Raw genomic sequence first — 17,757 nt, forward strand, 5'->3', positions numbered from 1 at the left:
CAGGAAGTTTGCAATAAGCCCAGAATAGTAAAGTTTTATTAAAAGTTATTATAATAAACCTGTGCAAATTATAATTAGCCTAAAAATATTTGGTTGATTGGAAAATACAGAAGATTTTTTTCAAGTAGCCTAAAGTAGTGGTACCCAATTTCTGCTCAGCTATGGAATCTTAAATTATCGATCTTTTTTTTCTTAGTCTTTTCTGCCAGAATGCATTTGATAAAATGATTTTTTTTCTGACATTCATTGATTTTGCTTGTCGAATTGTATATGTTTTACTTTTTTTTCAAAATAGTGTTCTATTTTAGAATTTTAACATCACTAATACTATGGTTTTAGTGAAATTTTTGGTAATATGCGACTACTTGCAATAACAAATTTAAGCGATTTTTAAAACTTTATCTAAAAATGTATAAAAAGTAAATTTTTTCCTTTTTACAAAAATCATACAATTAGATTATTTATTTATTTCTTAAATAATTTTAAGCTATGCTTCAAAAAATAATCTTATAATAAGATTAAATTATTTTTAAAGTTACTAATGCTTAATTAAAATAAAAGTTCTTTTACGAGTATCAAATTTTTATCCAACCTTTATTCAAACAAAATGGTCGAATTTTTTATTACTATTATTTATTTTCTTTTTTTTAAAAGAAAATCTAGATTCAATGTAATTTTAAAATAACCCTTCATTTTGCAGACTAATTTTTTGAAATTATATTAAATATTTATAAAGATTTTTCAGTTTAAAATAAAATAATTATTTTAACTTATCCTTTCTTCCGTGTATTAAAAACTTAAATGTGATTCATACTTAAAATGTAAAGCTGCTATAGAGATCAAAAGAAAAAAATCCAACCTCCATGATCCATAGATATACAAGGCTTCTGCTGCACAGGCAATGATCAAAACAAAATTTCCTTAACAGAAAAGATCACAAAAATTTAAAGAAAAAAATTCCCTTACATTTCCTGGATTTTTTCCTGACAGATTATATATATACCTTCATTTAACCCTTTCGACTTAAATGGGCTATATAAGTCCAAAAGATTTTTTCTTCCCTAATGGCAGGGACCGAACTTTTGCATCCTTCGCGTAGGAAGTATTGCTCGTTTAACGTTACCCAGTGGGCATGTGAACCTAAGTCACGGAGGTGAGCAACACTACTCACGCCACACTGTCACAGATATCTGTTTATAGGGTGGGCCACATTCGCACAACTGAGAACAAAACACAGAGAGAAACATCCACACCCTTAGCGGGATTCGAACCCAGCATTAACATAAACTGCTCTTCATACCTACATTTTAATGCTGCAAAATTCGGGTTGAAAGGGTTAAAGTAGATATCATTGTGCTTTTCAGAGCTCATTTATGGAAGTTACATGGAGACAGATTAGATAGTGGGTGGCTCAGAACTATCCGATTGTGTCATTGCAGAAATTTCTTTATTGCCTTGACTGCAAGTGGTCTAGCATTATCATGCAAGAATATAAACCCATAGGAAATTTTACAGTGATATTTAAAATATACAGCATTTCTAAACTATGTTAACAGTTATAAATACTACTGAACTGAACATTGACCCTAGCACCAGAAAATGGGCAATTATTGATTGGCCCCTCCAACACGTGCCGCCTGTAGAAACGGAATGTATGCAGACTGACAGCCACCCAACAAGCGAATGCTTTTCACCACATCAGTAATTACATTTCGGGTCATTCTACATTTTTTAAATAGCATAGTCTAGGTTTAATAGCTTTCGTTTTATTTATTAACTATACCCAATAAATTATTCATAGGCATATTTAAGGTCTAGTGATAGCCTTCCTGATTAGGTAAACTTTTAATGAATAAAATATGGTCTATTGGTTACATTAAAGTATAGATGAGTGTCCAATATACAAAAAAAAAATTTAATGTCTATTAAAAAAATTCTTTGACATTTAAAAAAAAACTTGTAGCTTCTAATTTAATTTTTAAAATGATATCCACTCCCTCCAAAATGTTGAATAGTGAAATGAAATAACTTTAATGAAATAACGTTTATTATAAAAATTCAGATTCAATTTTCAGATTTTTATACTATCAGTAAAAAAAAGGAACAAAGATGGTAAGAAAAACTTTCGCCTATTATTCCTTTTTATAACAGATAAGGAATAAATCTATAAGTATAAAAATCGAGCCAGGCTAATTTTTATTATTATAAGACAATTGCGATAGAGTTTTTCATATTCAATAGTCAACCCAGTTACAAAGAAGAAGAAAAATCTTTCTTTCAATAAATCATTTATTAGACACTTATTTTGAATATTCAATGCATAGACTAACTTCCCTGATTTTTTTTTAATTATATAAAAGAGCAACAATGTTTTCTTTAAGTGCAGTAATTTGTTTTTAAACAATTACTTATTTTAAAATTCAAATACTAGATTAAGTGTTTGCTCTGTTTTTACAATACAAAACAAATAAAATCTAAGAAAAAATCCATTTTTTTTCTTATCTTGAATAAATTATTTACTAGACATTTATTATAAAAATCTATAGTAAAGGAGTATTTTCCTAATTTTTAACCACATAAAAACCAGAAGGACAATCAAAACAAATGTAAAATAATTCAAAAAGTAAACAGATGAATTCTTCTGAATTTTTAGACCATAAGATACAAATGAAAGTCAAAATGTAACATAAGTTTTTTATATATATCTTGAATAAATGATTTACAAGACATTTTATAAAACAAATGCACAAATTTCACTTTGATTTTTTACCACACAAGAATGAAGTGATAATCAAAAACAAAGAAAATTCATTTTTATTTTCAATTAATTAAATTTCTAAAACCCAAACATTTAACAATGAAGGACATTTTATAATACATTCAGTCATAATTTTATCGTATTAATCTTGAATATTTTATTTGGATACTTTAACAGAAAAGTATGTTAACAAAAGCAAGTCAGCTTTCTTAAGAAAAAAAAAAGGCAAATTATTTTTTTTTAACAATGAAATTATCTTCCAATTTTAAAAGAGTACATCAAGTCCTAGAAATGTTTTAAAAAAGGCACACCCCTAAACAAAAGAGCCTAGCATTCAATATTTGATAACATACATTTTTGATTACTTGATGTATTTCAGCTTGCATTCCTGATTGATTCAAGTTAAAGTTTTATATTGCTGCCTATTAATGTAAAAAACAGGGTTGGGGTTTTAAACGTCCTAAACTGGTTTTAGGCAGGACATGTGGGTTTTACTGTCCTAAAGTGCCCAAAACCATGAAAACTGGTAAAAGGTAAAAAAATCTTTGTGTGTAACCATTGTACACATAATAATTACATAGATTAATAAATATTTGATACCTTTTATACAATTTGCTTTAACTTATTAAAGGAAAATAATATATATTAGGAAAAGATTTATAACTTTTGAAGCTCCACAATTCATTGAACAACAAAAGTGAATACCTTATCCTTTAAATATGCTTTTAATACATGATAAATTATGTTCTTACATAAGGAAAAATAATGCAATTTTAAAAATAATAATAAACTTTTATAATAAAACAAAAACGTGTCTTCGTTTTGCATCTTGTACAAAAATTAACCTCTTATTTTTCACAATATTTTTTTTTTAGAAATTGTCACATCATTTCAATAAAAGGGTTTTGGACAGTTCAAGACAGTTTTGAAAAAAAGGGGTTCAAGCCGCGGATTAATCCATTCTGTCCTAAACCTTGCCAACTCTGATACAAAATATACAGTTCAATAATTTTGTAAAATACATCAATATTAAGTACAATCTTGGAAATCTTAAACACTATGTTTCAGGAGTTTTTCATGTAATCATCAGTGTAAACACTACATTTATTACTGAAGTGTCTCAAAATATGTACTGAAAAAAGTTTATTTTTCTACATAAAAACTTAATAAAGTTTTATCCCAATATAATATGAAATTATAAATTCATACCTGCGAACATGGATAGAAAAAAATCCTGTTGATTTTACGAAATAATATAAATTTCATGATAATTGTTGCAAAATATACTAAATATTTTATGCATAGGCGATTTTTATAGTCATGAGAATAAAAACTGTAATACTTTCCACTTATGATTTCATGTTAAATGATCTTGAAATGTTACATATTATGTTTATTCATAATTTTGAATAGTTATAGGCATTTAATTCCTCTAAGATAGTTAATTGAATTTTATAAATGAGGCTCGCCTTATTATGTATTAGTGACACTTATTTAAATATTCAAGTAAGCAATGACCTGCACAAAAATTCTATTTCAATAGGGTTTTTTTAAGAAAACTTACTCAATTTTAGGGAATTTTTTTAAAATGTAAAAACTAGGAGAATTTTTGTTAAACCAGTAGACTAGGAGAAACTTGCAAAATCCAGTAGAGATGGCAGCTATGTAAATTTATTTAGGTATAGATTTAGGATACGCCTGTTCCTGTTTTTTGGGATTTATTTTGGTAATTGGAAGTCTTAGCTTCTTTGACTGACTCAAGTTGTTGAAGTTTACTTATCACCTACTAATTTTGTGCATCAAAACACACAGATGAATAACTTTGTAAAATACAATGTTTATTAAGTACCAATATGGCAATTAAAACTTTCTAAGATGGGAGTATTCCTCAAATCGTAGATGAAAATGGCACAATTTTCAAAATCTTAAACATTAAGTTTCGGGAAAGTTTTTCTTGTAGTAAATGTAAATACCTCGAAGGCAAAGATCGGATTCAGCAAGTAGCATAAAAGAATTTTTCTCTAAAAAAGGAGTTATATAAAATTTTCTATACTTTTTCTAACTCTAATTCCAATTCTTCTATTTCAGCTTCTATCTCCTCTTTACGTGCTATCTTTTCAAGTTGGTCTTTTTCTGGATTGGCTAGCTCTCCCGATTCGATTCGCAGTTTAAGAGCATTAATGTCTCTCAACTTTTTCTTCAGATTCCTAATTCTCTTTGCGGGATCTGTAGCAACTGGTTGAGATTTTTGAATATTGTTTGTAGTTAATATTTTGTCATCATTTGAATTTTTTGACGAAATGTCCAAGTTACCCATTCTATTGGTCACATCACTTTTTTGACTGTCACTCTTTTTCTTTTTCTTCTTCGTTGATTTTGTAGTTGTTTCATTAGTGTTCGCTTCAGACAGGCCGGGTATTTTCTTACTCTTTGTAGTGACGGGTGCAACATAAGCAGGATCTAACCCGACAGGAACTCCTGGCCGATTTTTAGCCCACTGCTTTCCTTTACTTTCATACCTGCAAGAGAAGTTTTCAAATTTTGTATCAAAAATATTCATAAGGTAAATTCATAAGAACTTAACTAATTAATGGTAGACAATTATGAGTTTTAAATCCAATTGGAAATACTAAGGACGTAAAATGAGTACTTTAGTACTCATTTTAAATTAGTTCATTTTAGCACACTTTGCTGACCCTTACCTTCCAACCGGAAATTATTTCAAATCCTGGAAAATAATTTCTGAACCACATCAATACCATAGGAAATTTTATGATTCAATTCTAAAATGTTTAAAAAGATTTATATACTTTAACTTTATGTTATTATACCTTAAAGACCATGGACTTAAAATGAAAATTTGATTTTACTGTTAATTAACTTTTGCCTTTTATTTATCTAGCATACTATAGTTTTTCAAAACATTACTGAACTGATTTTAAACAAGATATTTCAGTTTTAACCAAGTTACTATTTAAACCCAGTTTTAGACGCAGTCCCTGTGGCAGAATTTTTTCGAGCTATCTGCAACAAAACACTCTAGCACTAACATCTTTTTGCAAGATACTTTTAATAATAACAAACATATATGTTACTAATTTAAAATGACAAAAGCGCTGTGCTTACAAAAAACAAACAAACTATATAATGTTTTTATTCTAATTTTAAGGGTGATATTTGGGGGGAGGGACAAATTATTTCCTTTGCATTTTGTAAATAATTATCACAATAAAAAATATAAAATTAAAAATCATGAAATCCGCAGCAGTAATTGCCGAAAAAAGATTGACGACGAAATTACGTGATTCGGGATCCTCAAATTCGTGTTTCGTTTTGAGATTACGTCGTTGTAATAATTTACATTGCATAAAAAATATCAGATTTAAAAACTAAGGAGAAATTAAAAAAAAATACTGCCAAAAACTGGATAGAATTATTGCCTTAAAAAGTAAATACTCAAATGCACGATTCGAATATTCCAAATTATTTGAAATATATCGGGATATTTAAAATCTATGTGAAAATCATTATCAATAACAGCCGAAAATACAATCGAAACATTACATCGATTATCGCTGTAAATTGAGCGCCTCACAAAGTGGTATAAATACATGATTCAAATATTACATGTAAATTTCTGTAGAAAAGAAAAGCAATTTTTTTTCAAAAGAAAAATCTTTCTGCAAATCTCTGTAACGTTCTGCAACAATGTTGCTGTGTGGCTGCAATTCTGGCGTGGTATAGCCAAAACATGGCTCTAGCGCCAAAAATACACATCAATCAATTAAAAAAAGTTATATCTCTAAATATTTTTTAGTGAAAAATCTTTTAGCCGCTTTGAAACAATAGAGTTCAACAATTTATTTAAATATTAAAAGATGTAAATAATTTTTATAAAGTAAATAAATAACATTAATTTCTGAGCATAAAAATTGGTTAACTTTTAAATTTTTTTAATAATAATAAACTCAAAATTATTAATTTCGAAGACTTAATTACACCTACCAAGTTAGAATATGATCAGGGGTCTGTCCAGATATTTTGTGAAAGGTCCGGTTTTTGTGAAATTGGGAAAAAAAGAACTCACATTCTTTCAACCGTGGTCCTGCTTTTATGAATTTGTGCAAATAGGGTCCGGTTATTGCAAAAAACTTTTTTAATGAGTCCTTAAATTGTAAATAGATACAAGATTATGCTCGGCACTGTAAAATTAGAATTAAAAGAATGAAATTTTCAAAAATAAATAACAATTGCTGCTTCTAAATTAGAGATGCAACATACAAATATTTGGTATTTAGTCGATACTGCTGAACGCAGAATATTCATTTCGGACGAATATTGGAAGAATCGTCTGCCGAAGACAAAACTTAATTCATTGACATCCATCTTTCTTGTTTTCTGCCCTGGGAAGGGTTTATTCAATTAACAAAACAATAATGAAGATAAACAAATTTGTGAAGGGTCCGATTAAAAGAAAAATCACTTGTGAAGGGTCCGTTTTTAAGATAAAATATTTTGTGAAGGGTCCGTTTTTATGAAAAGATATTCTGTGAAGGGTCTGTTTTTATGAAAAGATATTTTGTGAAGGGTTTATTAACGGACCCAAATTTCTTCTTAACAGACCCCTGATAATTAACCTATCTACGAGTGGTTATTCAGTAGAAACTAAAGCAAGCAAGAAAGAAAAAAACATACAAAGGCATTTCATCTTGAGGAATATAACCATCTTTGACTCTTCGTGCTTTTCTCCATGAACCGTCAGGTCTTTGAGTAGCTGGGATATAAGTACCTATAGAAGAATATATCAATAAAACATACTTAAACATAAAGAACTCAACACAACAGACATAAATTTAAAACCTTATTTATATGAATCTCATTGAATCACTACCTTCTAAAGAGCTAATTGGAAGGAGTTTTTTTTCTATCGTGCATTACAGCTAAATATATTCCACATACCTACAGTCCCTGGAAAATTATTAGACGCACTATAAGATTCTATGTAAAATCTTAATTATCAGGTTATACTGTACAGCTTTATTGTTTTTATGCGACTGAAACCTGTTTGCGCTTGTTTACGTTCGGGTACCAGCTGGTTAAATTAGGAGATATATAATATGAATTTGGCGATTGGATAAATTAGATGAATACAGAGTATTTATTATGCCAGATATAATATTATTATATTGTAATAATTAGATCAAATTATTAGATGCACTGTTCTTTTTTAATACTTACATGTTTTGCACGAGTTTATATGCAATATTTAAACATACATGTCATGGGTTTTTATTCAGGAGATTTTTTATATACTTCCTATTTGTATTTATTTTTAACGTACTACACTACAATGTTAGCCAACTGATCCACGAACGTAAACAAGTGCAAACCGGTTTCAGTCGCGTAAAAACAATAAAGCTGTATAGTATCACCTGATAACTAAGATTTTACATAGAATCTTATAGTGCGTCTAATAATTTGGCCAGGGACTGTAAACAACATTTTCAAATACATATTAATGAAAAAAATATGAATGAAATATGAAAAATATTCTCTCTCTTTTATTTTGCATAGCCCATTGGTTGCTTTATACTAATTAGCATTGATGAAGTAAATATGAAACATTATCTTTAAAGTAGTACTGTTATCGGAAATATATTATTCACAGGGTTTGTAAATATCATATTTTCAAAAATATCCAATATTTTGATACTAAATCAAATATTTTTATTTATGCCTGATATTTTAATTAAAAAAGTGGGGAGATTTCTATATCGTGACCTGTGGCAGAATGATCGCCAAGTCCCCCGGCAGATCTACACGCTTTTTGTTTTTAAAAATTTTTTTTTTTTGCAGGTTTAAAATCTATTTGGCGATAGTAGTTGGCGGGACAGATCACGATATGGAAATATTCCCAAAAAGTTAACACTGAACATAAAAAAAAAAAATTCATTTTATAATATGTTTTTAATTCCCTTTTACATTTACCACAATTTTTTACCGAATAAAATATTAGCAAAAACAAAAGCTTTTCTGCCTTTTTAGTCTCTAATTGATTGCACTTCTAGGATTGAATAAATCCAAAGCTTGAAAATATTATTCCTAACCCTGTAGTCACAGAAAATGCAAATAGTAATAGAATTACAAGATAAGTTGATTTCTTTTTCAATGGATGCTCTAATTTAGTTTTACACCAAACTGTGGGTTTTCCACATTCAGAAAGTGATTTTCAAGCATAATGTTCTGAAAAAAGGCTCATCTTGGTTAAAATAATCATAACCATAATAAAAAATTCTATATCCACAGAACGCAGAAAATTAAGAACTGTTTAGGTTCGATCTGAACCCCACAATATCCGTGGTCAAACACACATACAGCATGCCTGCCAACATTGGAGAAATAAAATAACGAAGACTTTACTAACTGACCCAGTTTTGGGTTTACGATTACTGATGTTTGTGGCACTACCACCATATTGAATACCAATTCACTAGTATATAAGACTAGTTCACTTGAATCTATTTGGAGGGACCTTTTGATAGATGAAGGTTGACATAGTTGATTTATAATTCCCCTTATGTTCAACTCCGTAGCCTTGTAATTTTAAACCCAATCCAGAAGACAAGGGAACTCCTGCATAAAGTATTGGGAGAAATTTGTCTTTGTGGATTACTTTATGGAAATAAGCGGCGATTGAGGCACTGGGAGAGGAAAACCACGAAAACCTCCAACGATTAGCCTGACGACAAGGGGATTCTAACTGTTTACCACTGACGATATTTCACGCCAGCACTGTGGACGGGGCAAGTCGGATGCAGAACTCGTATTCGTGAACCTGGGTTCACCTCATTGGAAGGCAACCACTCTATCCCGTGAGCCATCACAACTGCACTTTATTAACAATTCACACTCAACATAGTGCAGTACTGGCAATAGCACCATCTGTTGAGGAATAAGAGAGGTATTTTTGCCATCAGTAGATATTTTATCACCAATTTGTTTTTTTCAAAATTTCTTCAACAAATACAGAGAAATTTGAAGAAGAGATAGTTGTAAAAAACAGGATTCTTGGCAGCTAGTTACAAAACTATTTCTAAGAATTTTTCACGACAACTTTTTTCCCGCATGTTTCTAATTTTTTCTTTCAACCTACACTAAGTTTCGGTATATAGTGTATTTATACATCAATTAGTTTGAAGTCCATCTAAAGAATGCATTTAAAATGTTAACAGGTTGCAGCGAAAAAACTCAGAGAAAATAATTGCATCTTAAGACAGAAGTTAACTAAGTTCTTTTTAATTAATGTGTTCATTTCTTTTTATCCATCACTTTAATTATAAAATATTTTACAATAAATCTTTTAGTTTATGTTTTGGTTTTTTTTCTCATCATGTCAAGCAAAATCAATAGATTACATGTAATGAATGATGTATTACATTATTCATTATGCAGTAATCCATGTCCCATAGATTGCAGTTTGGTTCATTTTGAAATAGAGCTTGCTTCGGAGGGTTAAATGTTGAAGACTTGCGACCCATTGCCGAAAATTTTAATAAGCATCAGTTTCTCTGCATTGATGTAAATCAGCCACTTTACAAACAATTGAATTTATTAGTAAAAGTCCACTCTTTACCATTTGTTACATTTTGTTAATTTACTTATTTTTAATAAAGTTGTTTTAAAAATTATCTATCTGTTTTCTTTGTCATGCGCTTTTTATATTATCTGAACAATTTATAATTAGTTACACATTGTTTACTAAAATAAGTAAGTTTTTATTTTGCAAATTTTCCTTGTTTTTATTAATATGTGCTGTCAAAAAGTAGATTTTTGTAGGGACTATATGCGACAAAATTATACGCACCAATTACGAGAGTAAGGTAATAACATTAATCGACATATATTTAAATATCTTATGAAACATTAGTAAAACAAGACTATAAACACTATCTTTTGTGGGAAATTTATAACATGAATATGTTATAATTAGGAATACTGATTTAATAGTTTAAAAACAACCATTACCAATTAATATATTCTCCAAATTATAAAACACAGATAAATAATAAGCTACAACATAAACAAATATTTCAAATATTTAAATACAATACATTTTTAAAAAAATAATAATAGTTGTTTAAGATTTAATTTAGAGAAATGATCAGCAACAGCTATTGGAATAGACAGCTACTAAAAATTACTTATGCACAATAATCACAGGAAGCGAGCTTGCGGCGATCAGAACAAGGGATTGGTTTAAAAGCAGAAATACTGCAATTTTACGAAAATTCGGATTCTTTAAAATAAAAATATCAGATTTTTGGATTTGATTTAAAAATTAGGAACCGAAAAATTTTGAACAGTTGGCAGCTATGCTATGACAGAGTAAATGGTAATATGAAATTGTGAAGTATATAATAGAAATCCTGAGATGACCTAAGGATTTTCTTAAATTTCGTACCTGCCAACAATGGAGAAATTAAATAACGGAGATTTTACAAGCGACATTTTTTGGGTTATGAGTTTTGATACATCATGCATAATCATGTAAATCAAAGAGAGAATTTCAAAACTGGAAATAAAATAAGCACTTACATTTAGTCGGTGTCAAATATATGTAAATAAATCTTAATCTAAAGAAGTTCTGCTAAACCATCATTTATAATTAAACTATTAACACTCAACATATTGCAGTACTAGTAAAAGCACCATCTGCTGAGGAATAAGAGAAATATTTTTGCCATCAGTGGATATTTTATCGCCAAAATTCTTTTTTTAAAATTTCTTCAACAAATACGAAGAAATTTGAGATTATAAAGGTAAACAGGAGACTTGGCAGGTATGCTTTACGTTATTGAAGTAAGAAGAGCTCTTTCTTTGTAATTCATACTATTGGAATAAAGATAAAATATACCACTATTAAGTGATTTTCTCTGGTACACATCTTTTTCTAAGGGCTGCAAAACGATTAATTCCAAAAGGTATTAAAACTGATTGGTGCAGTTTTAATAATCATCAAATACATCAATATAATATTTTATACCTATATAAGTATATTTAGCATTGAGTTCTTTTAATTCTAATTCATCAAAATATTAATACCACTTTCCCATTAATTTGTGCTTTTGAATACATAAATATTTTTTTCCTTCCGATTTCATTACTGTTGGTTTTAAATAAATAATTTTTTAGAAACACGTTTAAAAAAATTTTACAAATAAAGTAAAATCGTGTGGTATCAGACAATGTATTCATTTGGTGACGTAGACCATGCATGCTACCACGTCACAATGTTCATTGAATTTATCTGACATAGAAAATATAAAATGGTTAAATATATGCAATAAATTATATTTTTGATAAAACAGAGCTATTTAAGCAAGCAATTATTACTGATGATACTGTTCCTTAAAATATGTGTAAAAATGGATCGTTAAATTTAAAACAATGGCTAAAGCTTAACCAATCAGAAATTTTCCATTTCGTTTTTGCTCATCCCGATCGAAGGGTTTGTGTTGTTGAATGTTCTAATGTCAAAAGTGACCTTCCTCGTGCTTCAAACTATCTGTATGTCAAGTCTCATCAATTTCAGTTGGATGGTTTGAGAGTCTATATAGGACACACACATCCACAGATATTCATTTTTATATACACAGTCCAGTCACATTAATGTGACCACCTGTCAAAATCCAGAATAACCACCTTTGGCAGAGCGAACCGCTGTGAGACGTGCAGGAAGAGAAACAATCAGGTTTCTGAAGGTGTTCACTGGGATGTTAAGCCATGCCGACTCCAGTGCCGTTGCCAGCTTCTCTAGATTACGCGGTTGAGAATCCATGGCGCGAACAACCCGATCGAGGTGGTCCCACAGATTCTCGATTGGGTTTAAATCCGGTGAGTTTGGTGGCCAGGGGAGTACAATAAATTCATCCTGGTGCTCTTCGAACCACGCACATACACTGCGAGCTGTATGACACCTCGCATTGTCCTGCTGGTAGATGCCATCATTCTGAGGAAAAATCATTCGCATGTGCATGTAGGGGTGGACATGGTCCGCAAGGACAAATGCGTACTTGTGCTGATCCATCATGCCTTCCACAATGATGAGTGCACCCAGTGAATGAAAGGAAAACATTCTCCAAACCGTAATGCTCCCTCCTCCAGCCTTCCGGCAATTGTTGCAGGGTACTTGCTTTCAGACGTATCACGCCTTATACGCCAACGTCCATCTGTCCGATGGAGCATAAAACGCGATTCATTGGAAAAAGTACCGGTTGTCACTCTGTGGACGTCCAGTTGCGGTTCTGGCGTGCAAAATCCAACTTTCGTCGCCAGTGAACAGCAGTCAGCATAGGTGCATTAACCAGGCGTCTGCTACGGAGGCGCATGCGCAGCAACGTTCGGTGAACAGTTGTTGAGGATACACTCTTGGTAGCCCCTTGGTTCATCTGGGCGGTCAGTTGCTCAACAGTTGCACATCTGTTCGCCTGAACGCATCTCCGTAACCTTCGTTCGCCTCTGTCATCTTTTTTTGCCCCTCCAGACGTGGACACGTACCTAGGTTTGCAAAACCCTTACCCTTATACTTATAGTCCAAGTCTGGCTACCAGTCCAGCTCGCCACAACCCGGCGAGCTAGCCTGATCAGTGAGAATTTATTTAAAAATAATTTTGCATATTACATAATACATATAAAAAATTTTACAATAAAAAACAACACTGAAAGTCTTGCAGAAGACAATGAAGTGCAACACATTTGCTTCAGAAAAAACAATGACTGAAACAATAAATGAAGAAAAAAGAACATGAACAATAAAAAAAAATGAATTTTGTTATATACATAAAAATTTAAAAAAGAGAAAAAAAAAGAAAAAGAAAGTGTACATAAATATAATGTATCATGTTAGACAAAAAAAAAAATTTTTTTTTTTAAATATGTGAATATATATATTTTTTATTAAGAAAATTTTTTTTTTTTTTTGTAGGCAGACCATAATCTTAATGAGGTCAACATTAAAATTTTATTAATTTATCATTAATGGATAAAAAATGCATAGTGTTTTTAAGTTTAGTATTTAAAGTCTTAGTTAGGAAGTTTTTCTGCCATTTTTATAGGTTATATCAGGGATGGGGAAACTACGGCCCGCGGGCCAACTGTGGCCCGCCGGAAGGTTTTATCCGGCCCGCGGACAGAATTTTAACTTGCCGATCCGTGGCGAATGTAAACAATATACATTATACGTCCATTTTTTTGTCTACTTTGTTTAAAGCTATTTTTGTTCTTTCTTTTTTAACAAAGTACCTACTGATGACCTTTTTACTTTCTCTATTTTTCTTTGACAAGACATAAATTGATGGAAATAGTTAGCACAGACAGCTTCAATTAGTAAAATGTTGAAAGCAGAAGTTCCTTATAGAACAGCCGTAGATAAGCTCCAACTAGTGTTTGTCTTTCTCGAGGAGCTGACATATGGAATCTAATATAGGTGAATTGTACTTCACATGAGGTAGACTACACATTTTTAAGTTCCAACGAGCGGATTTTTCTGCCGGGGCGAGTTCTAACATTATTTACTGCGCATGGAAAGATTGCACACATACAACGTCATTGTAAATAATGGTGAAATTATTAAATGTATAAAATGGCTACTGCCTTTTTGAGTTATTTGTAAACATTTTTTATCCCAAAATGGCAACTAAAAATCGCAAAGTTGATGTAGAGTGACATGCACTCAATGATGAATTGACTTTATTTTATTTCAGAAGTTTTTACTAGGCCCACCAAACTTTTTTTTCTAGAGTTTTGGCCCACGACCAAAAAAGTTTGCCCATCCCTGGGTTAGATTGATTTGGCGGACGGGTATGCCAAGAGGCAGTGTAAATACATTCAGTAAGATAATGCTCCGGAGTGCCCAGTTGGCTGCGCTTCTGTCATCTATGGGCCGTGGTGCACCACATGCGCCACGACGCTTGTTTTGTACAGTGCCATTTTGCCATGCACGGTCTACTTTTACCACGGTGGCATGCGAACAGTTCATAAAATCAGCCGTTTCCGAAATGCCTCCACTCTTGACCGGAAAGCCAATAATCATGCCCTTTTGGACGTCTAATAAATTGCTACGTTTCTGCATTACGTCAACGATAGAAATGCTTTCCGATGCCCTAGGACATCCTATACTCATACATCCTACACTCCACTGTGATGTGCAGCCACCTGCTTTCTGTGATTGGTTATTTCACGTTGACGTCAAAAGTAGGTTGTGGTCACATTAATGTGACTGGACTGTGTATATAGATTATAGTTTAGACATTGTTTATATTTCTTGAATTATTTGAGGATTTATGAATTTTAAATAGGAAATGTTTTTTTTTTGTTTAATTCTTTTCCTAAAAAAAATCACCTAAGCTACAAACAATTTAAAAACAAAATAAATTATAAACAGTTTTTTAAAAATTCGTGTTTTACTCCACTCTTCAAATTTTTCATGTTATACAAAAACATTGTAACGGGGTATCAAATGCATGAAGCTAACTGCTGAAAAAAACGATGGAAAAAGAACTTATATTTACAATGAAATGTACACAAATAAATTGTATCAACAAGTGATTATTTAAATGCACGCTAAGAAACTAGCCCATTGCATTGACATCGAAGTTAGAGTAATGGAGTTTTCAAAATTGCGTGGAAAAACATAACAACAATCGAAAAAAAATTTGATTCAACTTAAGATCAAAACAGTACAAATAAAATGCGTCAACAAGTAATTATTTAAATGCATAATTTAAAATTCACATGTCATAATAAAAATCAGAATTTTTAAAACCATTAGGCAATACATCGCAAAACAGCAAAATAATTATTGAAAAATTTGCAATGAAATAGGCAAAATAGAAAACAGCTGTAAAAATTTACATTGAAATCAACACAAATAAAGCACGTCAAAAAGTGATAAATTACATGCGCAATTTATAACTCAAGAGATCGCAATAAATGTGTCTGGATTTTAAAAAAGACACAGGAATTGATATTTAGAAATGCTAAAAAGAAAAGAAAAAAACTATAGAAATATAGATTAGATTACTTATAAAATCGGCAAAAATAAAGCGAGCCAGAAAGTGAATCTCAAAAGTCAGTGAAAGCCAGTCTCAAATTTGAAATTTGTGCATCGGAATATTGTATGAAAATATTGGGATTTTTAAAATCATGCAGAATTTCGCAGGAATAACCGTCGAATAGATGATCTAGAAACAACATAAATATATAATAGAATCTATGCAAATTGAGCATGTCAAAAAGTGATGACTGAAATGTACAGTTCAAAATTTTTGCCATTTTATATTTCTAAATTTTTCTTTTTCTTCTTAATTGTAATCAGAAGCCCCGCGGACGGCACATCAATAGTTGAGGGGCTGTAGGTTGTACATCTCTATCTAATACTTTGAACACTGACAGGGTATCTGCTGCATTTTAGAATTTCAAATTCATGACTAATTTCAAGAGCTTTTCATGACTTAACGAAGTTACTATTTTCTCCGACAAAAACACAACAATATTCTAAAGATACTTTTCTTATTCATCGGAAAGGAAAGAAACACTCCTGATTTTTCTGTTCTCATTTTGGAATAAAAAAATTCGCCAATGACTGGCTTGCTTCAGCTATAATTTTAAATTGATAAAATAAAAATAAAAAATAACAACAAAAATTCAGAAATCACAGAAGTTTAAAAGATATTTCACTCTAGAAATGATGTTTTTTCTTTCATTTTTTGAAAGAATACCATTATTTTTAAAGAACATGACACAAACATTTTATATTTTAATAAAATATGACTGTGAGTGAGGGATTTTGCAACAAATTCAGACATTCGAATCACCATGAAATTGGGTGGGTAAATACCATTTCAAAAATTTGAATTTCGGCGACCTAAATCCATGACTTTCCATGATTTTTTTTTAAAAAATAGCATTGCTCAATACCAAATATAATGACTCTCCAGGTGGGCAGATACCCTGATAAAAAAAAAGCCCTTTTTGCTATGCATATGTCACCCCAAAAATAATGTACAAACTTTTAAGCTCTTGTAATTTATTGTTCTATTCATTAACTAGTAATTATTCATTAAGTATTCTAGTGATTTTTTCAAATTTTTTAAACAATTTTCTATAAAAAAAAATTAGATTAAATATCTTTGAGTTTCTGTCATATAACTTAAAACTATAGGGAAGATTTTTATATTGCGATCTGAGGCAGAATAATCTTTAAGTCTTGGAAACTTCTGTGCAGCAGCACAAGTAACTGAATTTTTTTTTAAATTTCTCTTTCTGATTAATTAATATTTGAAATGCATACAATAGCATTTGTGAAATATTCTCTATTAGATTTATATTTAATCATTATTAATGAATTTTTGAATTGATATTTTTTAACTTAAAAAGTCGTCAATTTTAAAAGAGGGCACAAAACCGAAGTTCAGGCCCTTGCCCCAGTTTCACCTTAGTCGGGTCCTGCATTAAACATAAAAAAATATACTTAATACATCATTTAAGCACATAACAATCTCATAAAAAACACATAATTTAGAATTTAAGTAAACATTTCTTCTTCCAAACAGAGAAATAATTGGAGATTAAAAGGAATTACAAATTATATTTAATTTTGTTTATACGGAAAAATTAAACAAAATATACATAGTTTTAAAAAAATTGTTTTTTTAGATAACATGTTTTGAAGGCAAAGCAAGGAATAACGGCATACTTTTACATCTTAAAGCAAGTGATAAGAATCTGCATAATTCCCTCATGAAATAAGCAATAGATGGGAATTATTGAAAAAGTTTAGATTTAATATAAAAAATTTAATAGTAAATTAACTCACCAGTACCGTCCTGTACATAAGAATTAGCAGTCGCCATGGCTTCGTTATCCATCTATAAATTTCTTTATTTATGTTGTTACAAAATAATAAATAACTTCAACTTTAGTTTCTAAAAAATACGTTC

At 30.4% G+C, this 17,757-nt stretch overlaps 1 protein-coding gene across 2 annotated transcripts; it reads right to left on the reverse strand.

The window, feature by feature from the left end:
• Nucleotides 1-2,271: 2,271 nt before the first annotated feature.
• Nucleotides 2,272-17,751, reverse strand: LOC107439043 (partner of Y14 and mago). 2 transcript variants are annotated; one of them, XM_043053626.1, is made up of 3 exons: nucleotides 17,634-17,751; nucleotides 7,454-7,547; nucleotides 2,272-5,277 (listed from the first exon to the last, which is right to left on the reverse strand). In XM_043053626.1, exons 1-3 carry the CDS (start codon nucleotides 17,683-17,685, stop codon nucleotides 4,806-4,808), a joined length of 618 nt encoding a protein of 205 aa, XP_042909560.1. In that variant the 5' UTR covers nucleotides 17,686-17,751; the 3' UTR covers nucleotides 2,272-4,805. The 2 variants fall into 2 exon arrangements, with proteins under 2 accessions (XP_042909560.1, XP_042909561.1); XM_043053627.1 differs by lacking the exon at nucleotides 17,634-17,751 and adding an exon at nucleotides 17,514-17,574.
• Between the last annotated feature and the right edge of the window lie 6 nt (nucleotides 17,752-17,757).

The sequence above is a fragment of the Parasteatoda tepidariorum genome, chromosome 1 (genome assembly GCF_043381705.1).
Source record: "Parasteatoda tepidariorum isolate YZ-2023 chromosome 1, CAS_Ptep_4.0, whole genome shotgun sequence".
Classification (NCBI taxonomy): domain Eukaryota; kingdom Metazoa; phylum Arthropoda; class Arachnida; order Araneae; family Theridiidae; genus Parasteatoda; species Parasteatoda tepidariorum.